Consider the following 14,859-nt stretch of genomic DNA (forward strand, 5'->3'; position numbering starts at 1 on the left):
AAAGTGTAATATCTTCAGTGTTGTCAGATGAAAAGATCTAATAAAATATTTACAAAAATGTGAGGGGTGCACTCACTTTTGTGAAATACTGTAGATATCTATAAGTATTGAACCAATATATATTATAATGAGTATGGCATTATAAAAAATTATTAAAAATTAAAAATAAATACAAATAAAAATCACAGAAAAAGAGGAACGAATAAAATGAGCGTTCAGCACTGTTATGAGGCCGCTGCACACAGGTGCTGTTGAATTTCTGTGATGATATTTACTTTCAGTGGTTTTACACTATGTGCGACTATTTGGCTTGTCTTAGATACTGGCTCAAACCTCAAGACATAGTTTACCAAGGAGAAGTTTAACCCTACCAGAAGTGAAGTGACACATCTCGATTGAAGATTCCTGAGTCATTGGGGTCCCTATATCGTTGGTGATTATACCTGCCTGTATGACCCATTTACTATAAGGTACCTGGGTCTACAACTTCTGGTAAGCGTAATATCTTAAACCGTGGTGGTAGGCTTTGTCACATTGGTGACCAATGGCATCTGAACATCCTTGGTTTCCTACCTGGTTTTCAGTATCTTCTCCTAAGTTCTTGTATGGGAATGTGGATCTGCTTTTGCATTTTCCCACTTCACTTGGTGATTATCCCTGCCTGTATGACCCATTTACTATAAGGTACCTGGGTCTACAACTTCTGGTAAGCGTAATATCTTCAACCGTGGTGGGCGTTGTCACATTGGTGACCACTGGCATCGGAACATCCTTTGTTTCCTACCTGGTTTTCAGTATCTTCTCCTAAGCTCTTGTATGGGAATGTGGATTTGCTTTTGGTATTTCCCACTTCAACCTTGTGGACTGTTTTGTGGACTGATTTATTTCATATAATATATGTATATATATAATATATATATATATATGCCATCCTTGCCAGGGGGAATACTGCAAACTCTGTGGGAGGTAATAAATAAATCTGGAAGTGTTATACTGACACCTTACTTTGTATGCATATACATGAAAACATATCTAATGTTAGATTCATTTTTTTAAAAGGTACAAATTCTGAGCAATATACTCACAGTCTGAATTTTCTTTGGAGTTATCTAAAAATATAAAAAAAAAAAAATTAAAAAAAAGGACCATGATTTACATGATTATGTCATTCCTAGGTCAAAAGCCTTAGTCCAATAGGGGAAGTCCCATGATGATACTGAACCAGACATGCAGCAGGCTAGGCTATCTAAAAGTAAGAAAATAAGCCAGCATCTCAGTAAAGGAAGCCAGAGTAATGACTGAATAACAAAATATATACAAATATATAAAGAACAACACCGCGCTAACAAACAAAAATCAAAAAGCAGCTAGCACTACAATCAACAAAAAAAATTGTGTACAAATAAAGTATAAAAAAAGTGCAGTGCTGAATAATGTATATATAAATGTTGATCATATATATATATACATATATATATAGACTCATGAAAAAATAAATGAAATAAAGTACATAAAACAGTCCACAAGGTTGAAGTGGGAAAATCCAAAAGCAAATCCTCATTCCCATTAACCCCCTTAGCGGTAACCCCGAGCGAGACTCGGGTGTTTTTTTCATGCTAGGAACGGTATCCCCGAGTCACGGTCGGGGTAGATGTGCAGAGCCTGCAGCGGGGTTCCTTACCTTCTCCTGGCGATCCAGCGATGATCTCCCATTGCTGTGATCGCCGCCGAGATCCCCGCCGCTCGTCCGTTGCTCTGATGACTTCCTGGTTCCGTTCCCTGCAGCAGCAATGGTGCATGGGAGCGGAACTGGGAGGGAAATTCAAATGTTGCACAAACACAAACACATAAAAAGGAGGTTATACAATTATAATTATAGAATATAGATTATAATTACAAATAATTATAATTATAAATTATAATTATAAAATTATACTTATTATACTTATTATAATTATAAATATTATAAATTATTACAAATAATTATACTTATAATTACAAATATAGATTATAATTCATGCGTTTGTGTTTCAAATTTATCACATCTGGGATGTCTACTAGAGTCTTGTTTTGGTCAGGTTTAAATAAGTAATTACTAAGAATTGTAGGCCTACAATACATAACGCCAAATTTTCATGCAAAAAATTGTACCGCTTTTGGTACATAATTCCTGACATAATCATACCGCCAGGGAGGTTAAGTGCTTAGGAGAAGATACTGAAAACCAGGTAGGAAACCAAGAATGTTCAGATGCCAGTAGTCACTAATATGACAAAGCCCACCACCACGGTTGAAGATCGCTGAATTACGCTTATCAGAAGTTGTAGACCCAGGTACCTTATAGTAAATAGGTCATACAGTCAGGGATAATCACCAACGATATAGGGATCCCAATGACTCAGGAATCTTCAATCAAGATGTGTCACCACACTACTGGTAGGGTTAACCCACACAGTGTCCCTAAACATTAACTACAATACCATAATATAGACCTCACTGGCACTCATTTCCAAATTATAGATAATTTTATTGCCCCCTGGAGAGGAGGTTCTACTAAGAGGGGAGTTTCATGCCTTGAAACGTACTGGATATACAGTATGTGCTTAAGGTTTAATATGGAGTAGGACATTAATGCATTTATCTATTCTTCTTGATTTAGCTCTTTAAAGTGGGATAGGGGTTAATACTACACATCTATTTTTTTGTTCACAATGATTTTATTCGTTCCTCTTTTTCTGTGATTTTTATTCATATTTTATTTACATTTTTTAATAATTTTTTAAAATACCATACTCATTATAACATATATTGGTTCAATACCTAGAGATATCTATGTATATTATGAAAAATATTCAGTATTTTGTTCATGTTTTTTGTGTGAGCCTTGGTGAACAGTTGGGCTTTGGTCAATGTAAGGCTTTATTCCTGGCGCTCAATTGTTTTTGTTTACATTTGCTAACGCGTAGGCGGCTTTACGCTGGAAGATTGGACGGGCGCTTGCTGGAATAGGGAGTTTGATGCTGTACACCGATTTGGCATCCAGATGGAGGCTTGGTTTCCCCTTTCCAGGGAAACCGCAGCCTGATACGTATGCTAGTACTGACTTGACGGCGTGATGAACATTTTGAGCATGCGATGATTCGGTACTCAAATAAAGGCTTGGTTTTCTAGTGAAACCGAGGCTTGACATGCTTGCACCAGGAACAAAGCCTCACATTGACCAAAGCCCAACTGTTCACCAAGGCTCACACAAAAAAACAATGAACAAAATAATGAATATTTTTCAGAATATACATAGATATCTATAGGCATTGAACCATACCCATTGTATAATAAGTATGGTATTATAAAAAAATATTAAAAATGTAAATAAAATATGAATAAAAATCACAGAAAAAGAGGAACGAATAAAATGAGTGTACAGCACTGCTATGAGGCTGCTGCACACAGGTGCTGTAGAATTTCTGTGTTGATATATACAGTATATATATATATATATATATATATATATATATATATATATATATATATATATATATATATATATATATATATATAGAATGATCATCAGAGACTTTTAGCCCTTTGAGGAAGTCATGTATGACAAAACGCGTCTGGGTATTCTTTCCTGCCTGTAATCATTCGTTGAACCAATATATGTATTATAATGAGTATTAGGCCTGCGGAATTTAATCTCCGAATCGATGCATCGCGATGCGACCCTTCGCGATTCGGGGTGCCTGCAAAATCGATTTGCTTGACGTCACTTCCGGGGTGGGCGGCGCTGGCGCTTGATGAGAGTGGCGGGCTGGCGGCGGCCGGGCTTGCGAACACGGAGCTCCTCGTGGGAGAGGAGAGGAGGAGAGCGGAGCCTGCAGAGCAACCCGACCCACGGACTGCTGTCCCCCCCAATGGACTGGCTGAGGAGGCCCTGCTTTCCCGACATGAAGCTCATCACCCGGGACCTGTCCGTGTCCGAGCCCTACTCCATACACCTACCGGCTACCGCTACTTCACCCACAACTGGCTGCAGCTCTGCTTCCTGGTAAGTCGTGGCACTACAGAGCCCAGCATTACTCCTTACCAGGGCCTGCTATAATACAACTAGTGGCACTACAGAGCCCAGCATTCCTCCTTACCAGGGCCTGTTATACTACGACTAGGGGGACTACTACAGACTCTGTAGTCCCCCTAGTTGTAGTATAACAGGCCCTGGTAAGGAGGAATGCTGGGCTCTGTAGTGCCCCTAGTTGTGGTACAGTAGACCCTGGTAAGGAGGAATGCTGGGCTCTGTAGTCCCCCTAGTTGTAGTACAGTAGGCCCTGGTAAGGAGGAATGCTGGGCTCTGTAGCTCTGTACAGAGCCCAGCATTCCTCCTTACCAGAGCCTGCTATACTACAACTAGGGGGACTACAGAGCCCAGCATTCCTCCTTACCAGAGCCTGCTATACTACAACTAGGGGGACTACAGAGCCCAGCATTCCTCCTTACCAGAGCTTGCTATACTACAACTAGGGGGACTACAGAGCCCAGCATTCCTCCTTACCAGGGCCTACGGTACTACAACTAGCATCAGGTAACTCTTCTAACCTGATGTGGCCTGCTCTAAAGGGGGATCTATGAGGGGACCTGCTCTACTAAAGGGGGATCTATGTGGGGACCTGCTCTACTAAAGGTGGATCTCTGGGGATGCTTGCCTGCTCTAAAGGGGGATCTATGGCAACCCTGCACTAAAGGGGATCTATTCCATAGATCCCCTTTAGAGCAGGGTCCTCATAGATCCCCCTTTAGAGCTCAGTTCCCCTGGATCCCCTTTAGGGCAGGCCCAGGCTCCTCATAGATCTCCTTTAGAGCAGGGTCCCCATAGATCCCCCTTTAGAGCAGGGTCCCTATAGATCCCCCTTTAGAGCTCAGTTCCCCTGGATCCCCTTTAGGGCAGGCCCAGGCTCCCCATAGATCTCCTTTAGAGCAGGGTCCCCATAGATGCCCCTTTAGAGAAGGGTCCCCATAGATGCCCCTTTAGAGAAGGGTCCCCATAGGTCCCCCTTTAGAGCAGGGACCCCATAGATCCCCCTTTAGAAAAGGGTCCCCATAGTAATCGTGATGCATCGTGATGCATCGCGGAATCGAATCGTATCGAATCGCGACCCTAATAATCGTAATCGCATCGAATCGTGAGGTAAGTGAAGATGCACAGCCCTAATGAGTATGGTATTTTTTAATAAAAAAAATATTAAAAATGAAAAATAAATACAAATAAAAATCACAGAAAAAGAGGAACGAATAAAATGAGCGTTTAGCACTGCTATGAGGCCGCTGCACACAGGTGCTGTAGAATTTCTGTGATGATATGTACATATATATGTACATATATGGAATGATCAGAGGGGGCTTTTAGCCCTATAAGGATGTCATGTATGACGAAACGCGTCAAAGCATTCTTTCCTGCCGTAATCATTCCATGGTAAACACGCTGTTTACCTGCAGATTCCTGTAAGTGTTCTGCACCTTTAAAATAAACAGGTTTTCAGTGCTTTTACACTATGTGCGACTATTTGGCTTGTCTTAGATACTGGCTCAAACCTCAAGACATTGTTTAACCCAGGAGAAGTTTAACCCTACCAGACGTGTGGTGATACATCTCGATTGAAGATTCCTGAGTCATTGGGGTCCCTATATCGTTGGTGACTATCTCTGCCTGAACATTGGTGGTGGTCATATTGGTGACCACTGGCATCTGAACATCCTTTGTTTTCTACCTGGTTTTCAGTATATTCACCTAAGCACTTGGATTTGCTTTTGGATTTCCCCACTTCAACCTTGTGGACTGTTTTTTGAACTTTATTTCTTTTATTTTTTCACGAGTCCATAAAAATATATGTATATATATATATATATATATATATATATATATATATATATATATAAAATCAACATTTATATATACATTTTTCAGCGCTTCACTTTTTTATACTTTATAAATAAACCCTTGCCAGGGGGAATACTGCAAACTCTGTGGGAGGTAATAAATATCTGGAAGTGTTATACTGGCACCTTACGTTGCATGCATATACATGAAAACATATCTAATGTTAGATTCGTTTTTAAAAAGGTATAAATTCTGAGCAATATACTCACAGCCTGAATATTCACCGGAGTCATCTAAAAATATAAAAAAAAATAATAAAAATAAAAATAAAATTTTTGCACATCAAACAGACATGAGGAAATGTTTTGATGATACTGAAACATTTATCCATATGGCATAACCACTGGAAGGTGCTCTGGAAGCAGGGCTGGCCCAAGACATTGTCCTGCCTGGGTTCAAGAATGAAATGCTGCCCCCCCCCCCCAAAAAAAAAAAAATCTCGCCCAACAAAAGACCCTCACATCCATTATACATATCCATATACACATCCATACATATATTACAAATATAAAATTTAGAAAATATTATATATATTGTTATCTTCTTCCATAACTCACCACCAAACTGGTCCACCAAACACCCGCTGTCTGTCCTCAGTCCTCCTGTGACTCCTGTGTCTGCTTCACCCACTGCCCTAGAAGATCCAGCCTGACCTGCGTGTGATGGAGTGTGCTGAAGTCTGACGCTCCACCTCCTCATACTCATCAGTTTGCACTACGGGCGGCAGTATGAGATGGGGAAATGCCACCCGTAACACGCCACAAACTGATGACACACAAAACTGCTGGAAAAAAAATCTTGGGAGTCAATTTGCTGCCGTCTCCAAGTTCTGCCTGGGTCCAATAGACCCAGCGGGACCCATGGTAGAGCAGGCCCTGTCTGGAAGGTTTTACCCCCTTCATGACCATGGCATTTTTTGCTATTCAGCTCTGTGCTACTTTATCTGGCAATTTCATACTCATGCAACGCTGTACCCAAATGACATTTATATCATTTTTTTCCACACAAATAGTGCTTTCTTTTGATGGTATTTTATCATCAGTGGTTTTTTTTTGTTTTCTTTTGTACCAAAAAAAATACCAACTCAATGAGAGGAGGCGGGGCGGAGGCGGGGCAGAGAACAGCCTTAATACATTCATACAATGCAACTCAATGAGAGGAGGCGGGGCGGAGGTGGGCGGAGGCGGGGCAGGCACGGCTCAGTACAGATACACCTACTGCGAGATTTCTGGAATAGAATACATCCCAGAAGACACTGCGGATCGCCGAATGACGTCATCGCCGATTGGACCAGGAAGTGAGGAGAGGAGGAATAAAGCCGAAATTAAGGTATTTACTAGCAAAAAAAAAAAAAAAAGTTTCCATTGGTAAAAGCCATTTTAAAGGGGATTACATAGATCTAAAGTTCCAAAAATGGGTGGAACTCCACTTTAACCACTTACCGACCACTCGCCGCAGTTTTAGGATGTTTTTTTGACGCTAAATACCGGGGTTAGGGTAGCAGATAGCTGCCATAACCCCAGTATTTTTGAAAATGGTGGGCGATCGGCTTTCAGATAAGGGTGGTCCCAGCGGGGGATTCACCGCGGGATCACCCTTACGGGCCTTTCACATGAACGATCAGATCTGCCTGCCACGGTGCGGTGGAAGAGGTCCCCCCCCCCACTCCCGCCGCGTCCCGGCCGTTTTCCCCATTTACCGGACCCGCCGGCAGCGGGTAAACCGATACGTCCCGGGTCCTCGGAGACAGGAAGTCAAGTGAGGACAAGATGGACCTCACTCGACTCTATGGTCTTGGAGGACCAGAGAGACGTTAAATGTCATTGCCTAGCAACCGGTTTAAACCGGTTTCAACGTTTTTTTTTTTTCCCTTCCCCAACTCAGCCCTCTACGGTCCCTCCGCACTCAGCCCTCCATGATTTTCCCGCACTTATCCCTCCACAGTCCCCCCGCACTCAGTCCCTCCGTGTTTCCCCCGCACTCAGCCCCTCGGCAGTTCCCCCGCACTCAGCCCCTCTGCAGTCCCACCCACTCATCCCCCCATGGTTTACCTGCACTCAGCCCTCCACGGTTCTCCCCTCACTCAAACCTTCACAGTTCCCCCACACTCACCCCATCCACAGTTCCACCCACAGTCACCCCTACAGTCCCCCACACTCAGCGCTCCGTGGCTTCCTTGGCTTCTCCTCCCAGCCAACTCAATCCGCCTCCTGTTCTGATTGGCCAGGAGGAGAAGCCGGAAGACAATAGCGAGTATTGATTCGTTAGTGTAACAAGTGGGTGGGTTCAACCTTTTTCAAGCCAATTAGAGCCTCAGGCTCTAATCATGTGGCTTAAAAAAAAACCTCATAAAAATCTAAGAGTCTGGCCCCCCGCATGCATCCCCACATCCAAACTAGGGGGTGGCACCCCTATGCCCCTTATGGACTGGCCGCTCCTGCTTACTATTCTTAAATGTACCTTCCCCCTTCTCCTCTCTATCCTGCCTACCCTGTGAAAAAAGACAGTAGGGTGACTTTGTTTACTTTCTGTGAGCAGCCTGAGTGCAGGGTGACTTTGTTTACTCTCTCCTAGCGGTCTGAGTGCAGGGTGACTTTGTTTACTCTCTCCTAGCGGTCTGAGTGCAGGGTGACTTTGTTTACCCTCTCCTAGCGGTCTGAGTGCAGGGTGACTTTGTTTACTCTCTCCTAGCGGTCTGAGTGCAGGGTGACTTTGTTTACTCTCTCCTAGCGGTCTGAGTGCAGGTTGACTTTGTTTACTCTCTCCTAGCGGTCTGTGTGCAGGGTGACTTTGTTTACTCTCTCCTAGCGGTCTGAGTGCAGGGTGACTTTGTTTACCCTCTCCTAGCGGTCTGAGTGCAGGGTGACTTTGTTTACCCTCTCCTAGCGGTCTGAGTGCAGGGTGACTTTGTTTACCCTCTCCTCGCGGTCTGAGTGCAGGGTGACTTTGTTTACTCTCTCCTAGCGGTCTGTGTGCAGGGTGACTTTATTTACTCTCTCCTAGCGGTCTGAGTGCAGGGTGTCTTTGTTTACTATTTCTGAGCGGGTTGAGCATAGGGTGGCTTTGTTTACACTCTCCTAGTGGTCTGAATGTAGGGTGACTTTGTTAACTTTCTCTGAGCAGCCTGGGTGCAGGGTAACTTGGATTAGTCTTTCTGAGTGGCCTGAGCACAGGTTGACCTTGTTTATGCTCTCCGAGCAGCCTGAGCGGTTGTGTCCAAATTTGTGTGAAACGCGTCAACCTTCTACTGTCCGTTGTCTCTGTCGTCTAGTATTTGTCTCATAGTCTTTTTACAATAAATATACTTGGACCCCAGCATGGTGTGCAACCATCCTTTATATTGATTTGGTTCTCGGAAGCGAGCCGAGGCTTGTACCCACACGTGGAGCCATACATTGATTGGATCACTCACTTGGAGCGGCAGTGTCTTTTGTTCCTAGCCAGAGGATGCCCCATGGACTTGAATGGATACATCCCACCCCAGTCTTTAAAACATTAGGACACAGGCCCAGGTAGCTGCGATTGAGTATTATGGGCTGTTGTAGGTTGATAAAATTTGCTGTTGCATTGCGATGTAATATGCTGATTTTACATGAAATTACAGTTATAATTAATTATTAGCTATTTATTAACATATTTTTTTATTTTGTTACTTAATTATCTATTTAATTTTTTTTTTGTATTATTATTATTATTATCATTATCATTAATTAATAATTACTTGGTTAATAAATTAATTTCATACTTTATTAACTACTTATTAACATAAATAAACTTACCTTCATAAGCAAAACGTTCATCTGGAAAAAAAACAACAACAATGAATTTGGAGCTGAAATTTCATAATGAAAACTTCTAAAGCCCTCCCCTGCCCTTTCCCTGAATAAAAATATTGTCCTAAGATGAGATGAATAATTTGTGCAGCTTTAAAAAGCTCAACGGGCAGGCTCTGTTTACAGCTGCCATAGCATGAGCATTATGAGCTGCCATAGCATGGGGTGGCCTTGTTTACACTCTTTAAGCTGCTTGTGCGTGAGGGTGGCCTTGTTTAAACTCTCTGAGCTGCCCCAGTGTGGGGTGGCATTGTTTACACTCTCTGAGCTGCCTGAGCATGAGGTGGCTTTGTTTACATTCTCTGAGCTGCCTGAGCACGGGGTGGCTTTGTTTACACTCTCTGAGCTGCCCGAGTGCAGGGTGGCTTAGTTTACACTCTCTGAGCAGCCGAAGGACAGGGTGGCCTTGTTTACACTCTCTGAACTTCCCCAGTGCAGGGTGACTTTGTTTACTTTCTCTAAGCTGCCTAAGTGCAGGGTGGCTTTGTTTACTCTCTCTGGGCTGCCCGAGCATGGGGTGGCCTTGTGTACGCTCTCTGAGCTGCCCCAGTGCGGGGTAGCCTTGTTTACACTCTCTGAGCTGCCCCAGTGTGGGGTGGTCTTGTTTACGCTCTCTGAGCTGCCCAAGTGCAGGGTGGATTTTTTTACACTCTCTGAGCTGCCCCAGTGCGGGGTGGCCTTGTTTACGCTCTCTGAGCTGCCTGAGTGCAGGGTGGCTTTTTTAAAACTTTCTGAGCTGCTTGAGCAGAGGGTGGCTTTGTTTACATTCTCTGAGCTGCCCCAGCACATGGTGGCTTTGTTTACACTCTCTGAGCTGCCCGAGTGCGGGGTTACTTTGTTTACTCTCTCTGAGCTGCTAGGGTGCAGGGTGGCTTTGTTTACTCTCTCTGAGCTGTACGAGCGTTGAGTGGCTTTTTTTTTTTTTTTTACTCTCTCTGAGCTGCTCGGATGAAGGGTGGCTTTGTTTACTCTCTCTGAGCTGTACAAGTGTGGGTGGCTTTTTTTTTTAACTCTCTCTGAGCTTCTCAGATGAAGGGTGGCTTTGTTTACTCTCTCTGAGCTGCCCCAGTACGGGGTGGCTTTGTTTACACTCTCTGAGCTGCCCCAGTGCGGGGTGGTCTTGTTTACACTCTCTGAGCTGCCCCAGTGTGGGGTGGTCTTGTTTACACTCTCTGAGCTGCCCCAGTGTGGGGTGGTCTTGTTTACACTCTCTGAGCTGCCCAAACGCGGGCTGGCTTTGTTTACTCTCTCTGAGCTACCTAAGTGCAGGGTGGCTCCAATAATACATTGGCAAGGCAGACACTTGAAGCCAAGTAAGAAAATCAAGGAGTGATGACGTTATTCTGATTTTTTTGATCTGCGTGCTTGTCCCGATTCAGTGACTCAGAAAGAAATGAGGCTGGAAACAGGCAGGTAGCAAAGAAGCCAACTGCCGACTGCAAAAAACTATACCAGGTGTATGGCTAATCTCTTTAGCCATAACCCCAGGAAACCACTTCAAAGCCGCAACGTGTATATATATATATATATATATATATATATATATATATATATATATATATATATTTATATACACTGTATATTCCAGTCTTAAAGTGGTTTTAACAAATGACATCCTTGTGTTTTTAAAGCCCAGCAATAAAATGAGACAGGAGCTTGTAGAAGACCCAACACCCAAACCCAAGTGAAGTAACTTGATGCTGTATATGCAATGCACTGAGAAATGTAAAAAGCAGCATATTGGGAGTCAGAACAACTGATCAACAAACAAATGGCCGTACATAAAATGGTAAATTCTACAGGTCAGGACATGGTAGTTGTTCCATACCATAACCACTGCCATACTGGGCCATTTCTGGCATTTCTCTCCATGTAGCATCTACATGTAAAAATCATCATTGTTTTTCTAGAAAATTACTCAGAACTCCCAAACATATATATATACAGTATCTCACAAAAGTGAGTACACCCCTCACATTTGTAAATCTTTTATATCTTTTCATGTGACAACACTGAAGAAATTACACTTTGCTACAATGTAAAGTAGTGAGTGTACAGCTTGTATAACAGTGTAAATTTGCTGTCCCCTCAAAATAACTCAAACACACAGCCATTAATGTCTAAACTGCTGGCAACAAAAGTGAGTACACCCCTAAGTAAAAATTTGTGAAGCCACCACCAAATGGGTGGAACCGGTCCTGTTAAACCACTGTATGGTCTTGGCCACTATGCTGCAGCTCAGTTTCAGGGTCTTGGTAATCTTTATGCATCAGCTGAGCTGCTTCCCAGTGCGCATGCTCAGGCAGTAAATGATCGACTCACCTCGGAAGTGACGAGGGTAGAGAATTTTCATGGGGTAGGGTTTTTTAACGTTACAACGGCTTCCCGTGAAATAACCCTACCCTCGTTCCCAGTGCTTAAAGCGTTGGGTTGCAAATGATGTCGGCTTCCCGTGAAAATACCCTACCCTCGTTCCCCGGCGGGTCGAGGAAAATGTAAAAGTGTCTCCTAATTAGGGATGATCGAACTTTTGAAAAGTTTGGTTCGACCAGAACACCCGAACTTCACGAAAGTTCGGCCCGGATTTCAGAACCCCATTGAAATCAATGGGACCCGAACGTCTGTAATCAAAAAACACCATTTTTAAGCCCTAAAACCCAATAAATGCCCCTAAAAAGTGCCTAGGGTTCTGGGTCATGAACCATTAACTATTAATCACACAAAAAAAAGTTCTTAAAAATTGTCATTTTTGATAAAAAAAGCCAATTATTGAAAAATTAAAAAAAAAAAAAAAAAAAAAAGAGATTTTTTTGATTTTTACTTTGGATTTAGTATCTGGGGGGTCTAAAAGGTGTGTATGTGAAGTTTCAGGTCTGTAGCATGTCCAGAACCAGAAAAAAAAAGATCGTTTGTATTAGAAAACTTAAAGCACAGGAATATGGCTTCTCTGCTGTAACACCTTGCCGGTTTAATAGCAGGCATTTTTTTGGGTTCTTTGCAGTCAGGAAAAACATCTGAACTTGTGTATAGTGGTACTGTGCACAAGTTCTGATGTTTTGCCTGCCTCCAAAACCCTCCAAAAAATGCCAGCAAAAACACACCTGGGCATTTTTTTTTTTTGACGCTAGCGTTTTTTTGGCATTTTTTGGGGTTCTTTTGAGGCAGGCAAAACATCTGAACATGTGTATAGGGGGGATATATAGACATATATGTCTGAATATATACCCCTAGACATATATAGGTGTGATAGTAGCAGAAATAAATGCTTGCGCTAATGAAATCATTTACAGTAATATATTTCTGCTACTATCACACCTATATATGTCTAGGGGTATATATTCAGACATATATGCCTATATATACACCCTATACACATGTTCAGATGTTTTGCCTGCCTCAAAAGAACCCCAAAAAATGCCAAAAAAACGCTAGCGTCAAAAAAAAAAAATGCCCAGGTGTGTTTTTGCTGGCATTTTTTGGGGGGTTTTGGAGGCAGGCAAAACATCAGAACTTGTGCACAGTACCACTATACACAAGTTCAGATGTTTTGCCTGCCTCAAAAGAACCCCAAAAAATGCCAAAAAAAACGCTAGCGTCAAAAAAAAAAATGCCCAGGTGTGTTTTTGCTGGCATTTTTTGGGGAATTTTGGAGGCAGGCAAAACATCAGAACTTGTGCACAGTACTACTATACACAAGTTCAGATGTTTTTCCTGACTGCAAAGAACCCAAAAAAATGCCTTCTATTAAACCGGCAAGGTGTTACAGCAGAGAAGCCATATTCCTGTGCTTAAAGTTTTCTAATACAAACGATCTTTTTTTTCATGGTTCTGGACATGCTACAGAGCTGAAACTTCACATGCACACTTTTTAGACCCCCCAGATACTAAATCCAAAGTAAAAATCAAAAAATCTCTTTTTTTTTTTTTTTTTTTTTAATTTTTCAATAATTGGCTTTTTTATCAAAAATGACAATTTTTAAGAACTTTTTTTGTGTGATTTTGTGTCTGGGGGGTCTAAAAGGTGTACCTGTGAAGTTTCAGCTCTGTAGCATGTCCAGAACCCCAAAAAAAGATCATATAAGTGTAAAAGAGGGGTCCCACCATCCCTGCTCTACTGAAAAATTATCTTTTTTCTGGTTCTGGACATGCTACAGAGCTGAAACTTCACAGGTACACTTTTTAGACCCCCCAGACACTAAATCCAAAAAAAGTCATGCCTGCCTCCAAAAATGCCCGATAAATGCAAGAAAAAGCGCCGTAGAGAAGCCGTATTCCTGTTCTAATAAAAAGTATAAGAAAATGCTAATTTTTGGGAGGTTCTGGACATGCTACAGAGCTGAAACTTCACATGTACACTTTTTAGACCCCCCAGATACTAAATCCAAAGTAAAAATCAAAAAATCTCTTTTTTTTTTTTTTTTTTTTTTTTAATTTTTCAATAATTGGCTTTTTTTATCAAAAATGACAATTTTTAAGAACTTTTTTTCTGTGATTTTGTGTCTGGGGGGTCTAAAAGGTGTACCTGTGAAGTTTCAGCTCTGTAGCATGTCCAGAACCATAAAAAAAAAGATTGTTTGTATTAGAAAACTTTAAGCACAGGAATATGGCTTCTCTGCTGTAACACCTTGCCGGTTTAATAGCAGGCATTTTTTTGGGTTCTTTGCAGTCAGGAAAAACATCTGAACTTGTGTATAGTGGTACTGTGCACAAGTTCTGATGTTTTGCCTGCCTCCAAAACCCCCCAAAAAATGCCAGCAAAAACACACCTGGGCATCTTTTTTTTTTGACGCTAGCGTTTTTTTGGCATTTTTTGGGGTTCTTTTGAGGCAGGCAAAACATCTGAACATGTGTATAGGGGGTATATATAGGCATATATGTCTGAATATATACCCCTAGACATATATAGGTGTGATAGTAGCAGAAATATATTACTGTAAATGATTTCATTAGCGCAAGCATTTATTTCTGCTACTATCACACCTATATATGTCTAGGGGTATATATTCAGACATATATGTCTATATATTCCCCCTATACACATATTCAGATGTCATGTCTGACATCAAACATGTCCTCAAAAAAGCACTGGCAGTGGCA

General features: G+C 42.0%; 1 protein-coding gene across 1 annotated transcript in view; it reads right to left on the reverse strand.

Moving 5' to 3' along the window:
- Nucleotides 1-14,859, reverse strand: part of LOC309550108 (proteinase-activated receptor 1-like) — a gene marked incomplete at both ends in the record, with an annotated part of 70,330 nt that overhangs the window by 7,990 nt on the left and 47,481 nt on the right. Inside the window, 3 exons of the mRNA XM_082250564.1 lie at nucleotides 1,086-1,109; nucleotides 6,139-6,162; nucleotides 9,709-9,729. Of these exons, the coding sequence (XP_082106690.1) occupies nucleotides 1,086-1,109; nucleotides 6,139-6,162; nucleotides 9,709-9,729 (69 nt within the window). The remainder of the gene's footprint in view (nucleotides 1-1,085; nucleotides 1,110-6,138; nucleotides 6,163-9,708; nucleotides 9,730-14,859) is intronic.

The sequence above is a fragment of the Pelophylax lessonae genome (assembly GCF_965119305.1).
Source record: "Pelophylax lessonae genome assembly, chromosome: 1".
NCBI classification, from domain to species: domain Eukaryota; kingdom Metazoa; phylum Chordata; class Amphibia; order Anura; family Ranidae; genus Pelophylax; species Pelophylax lessonae.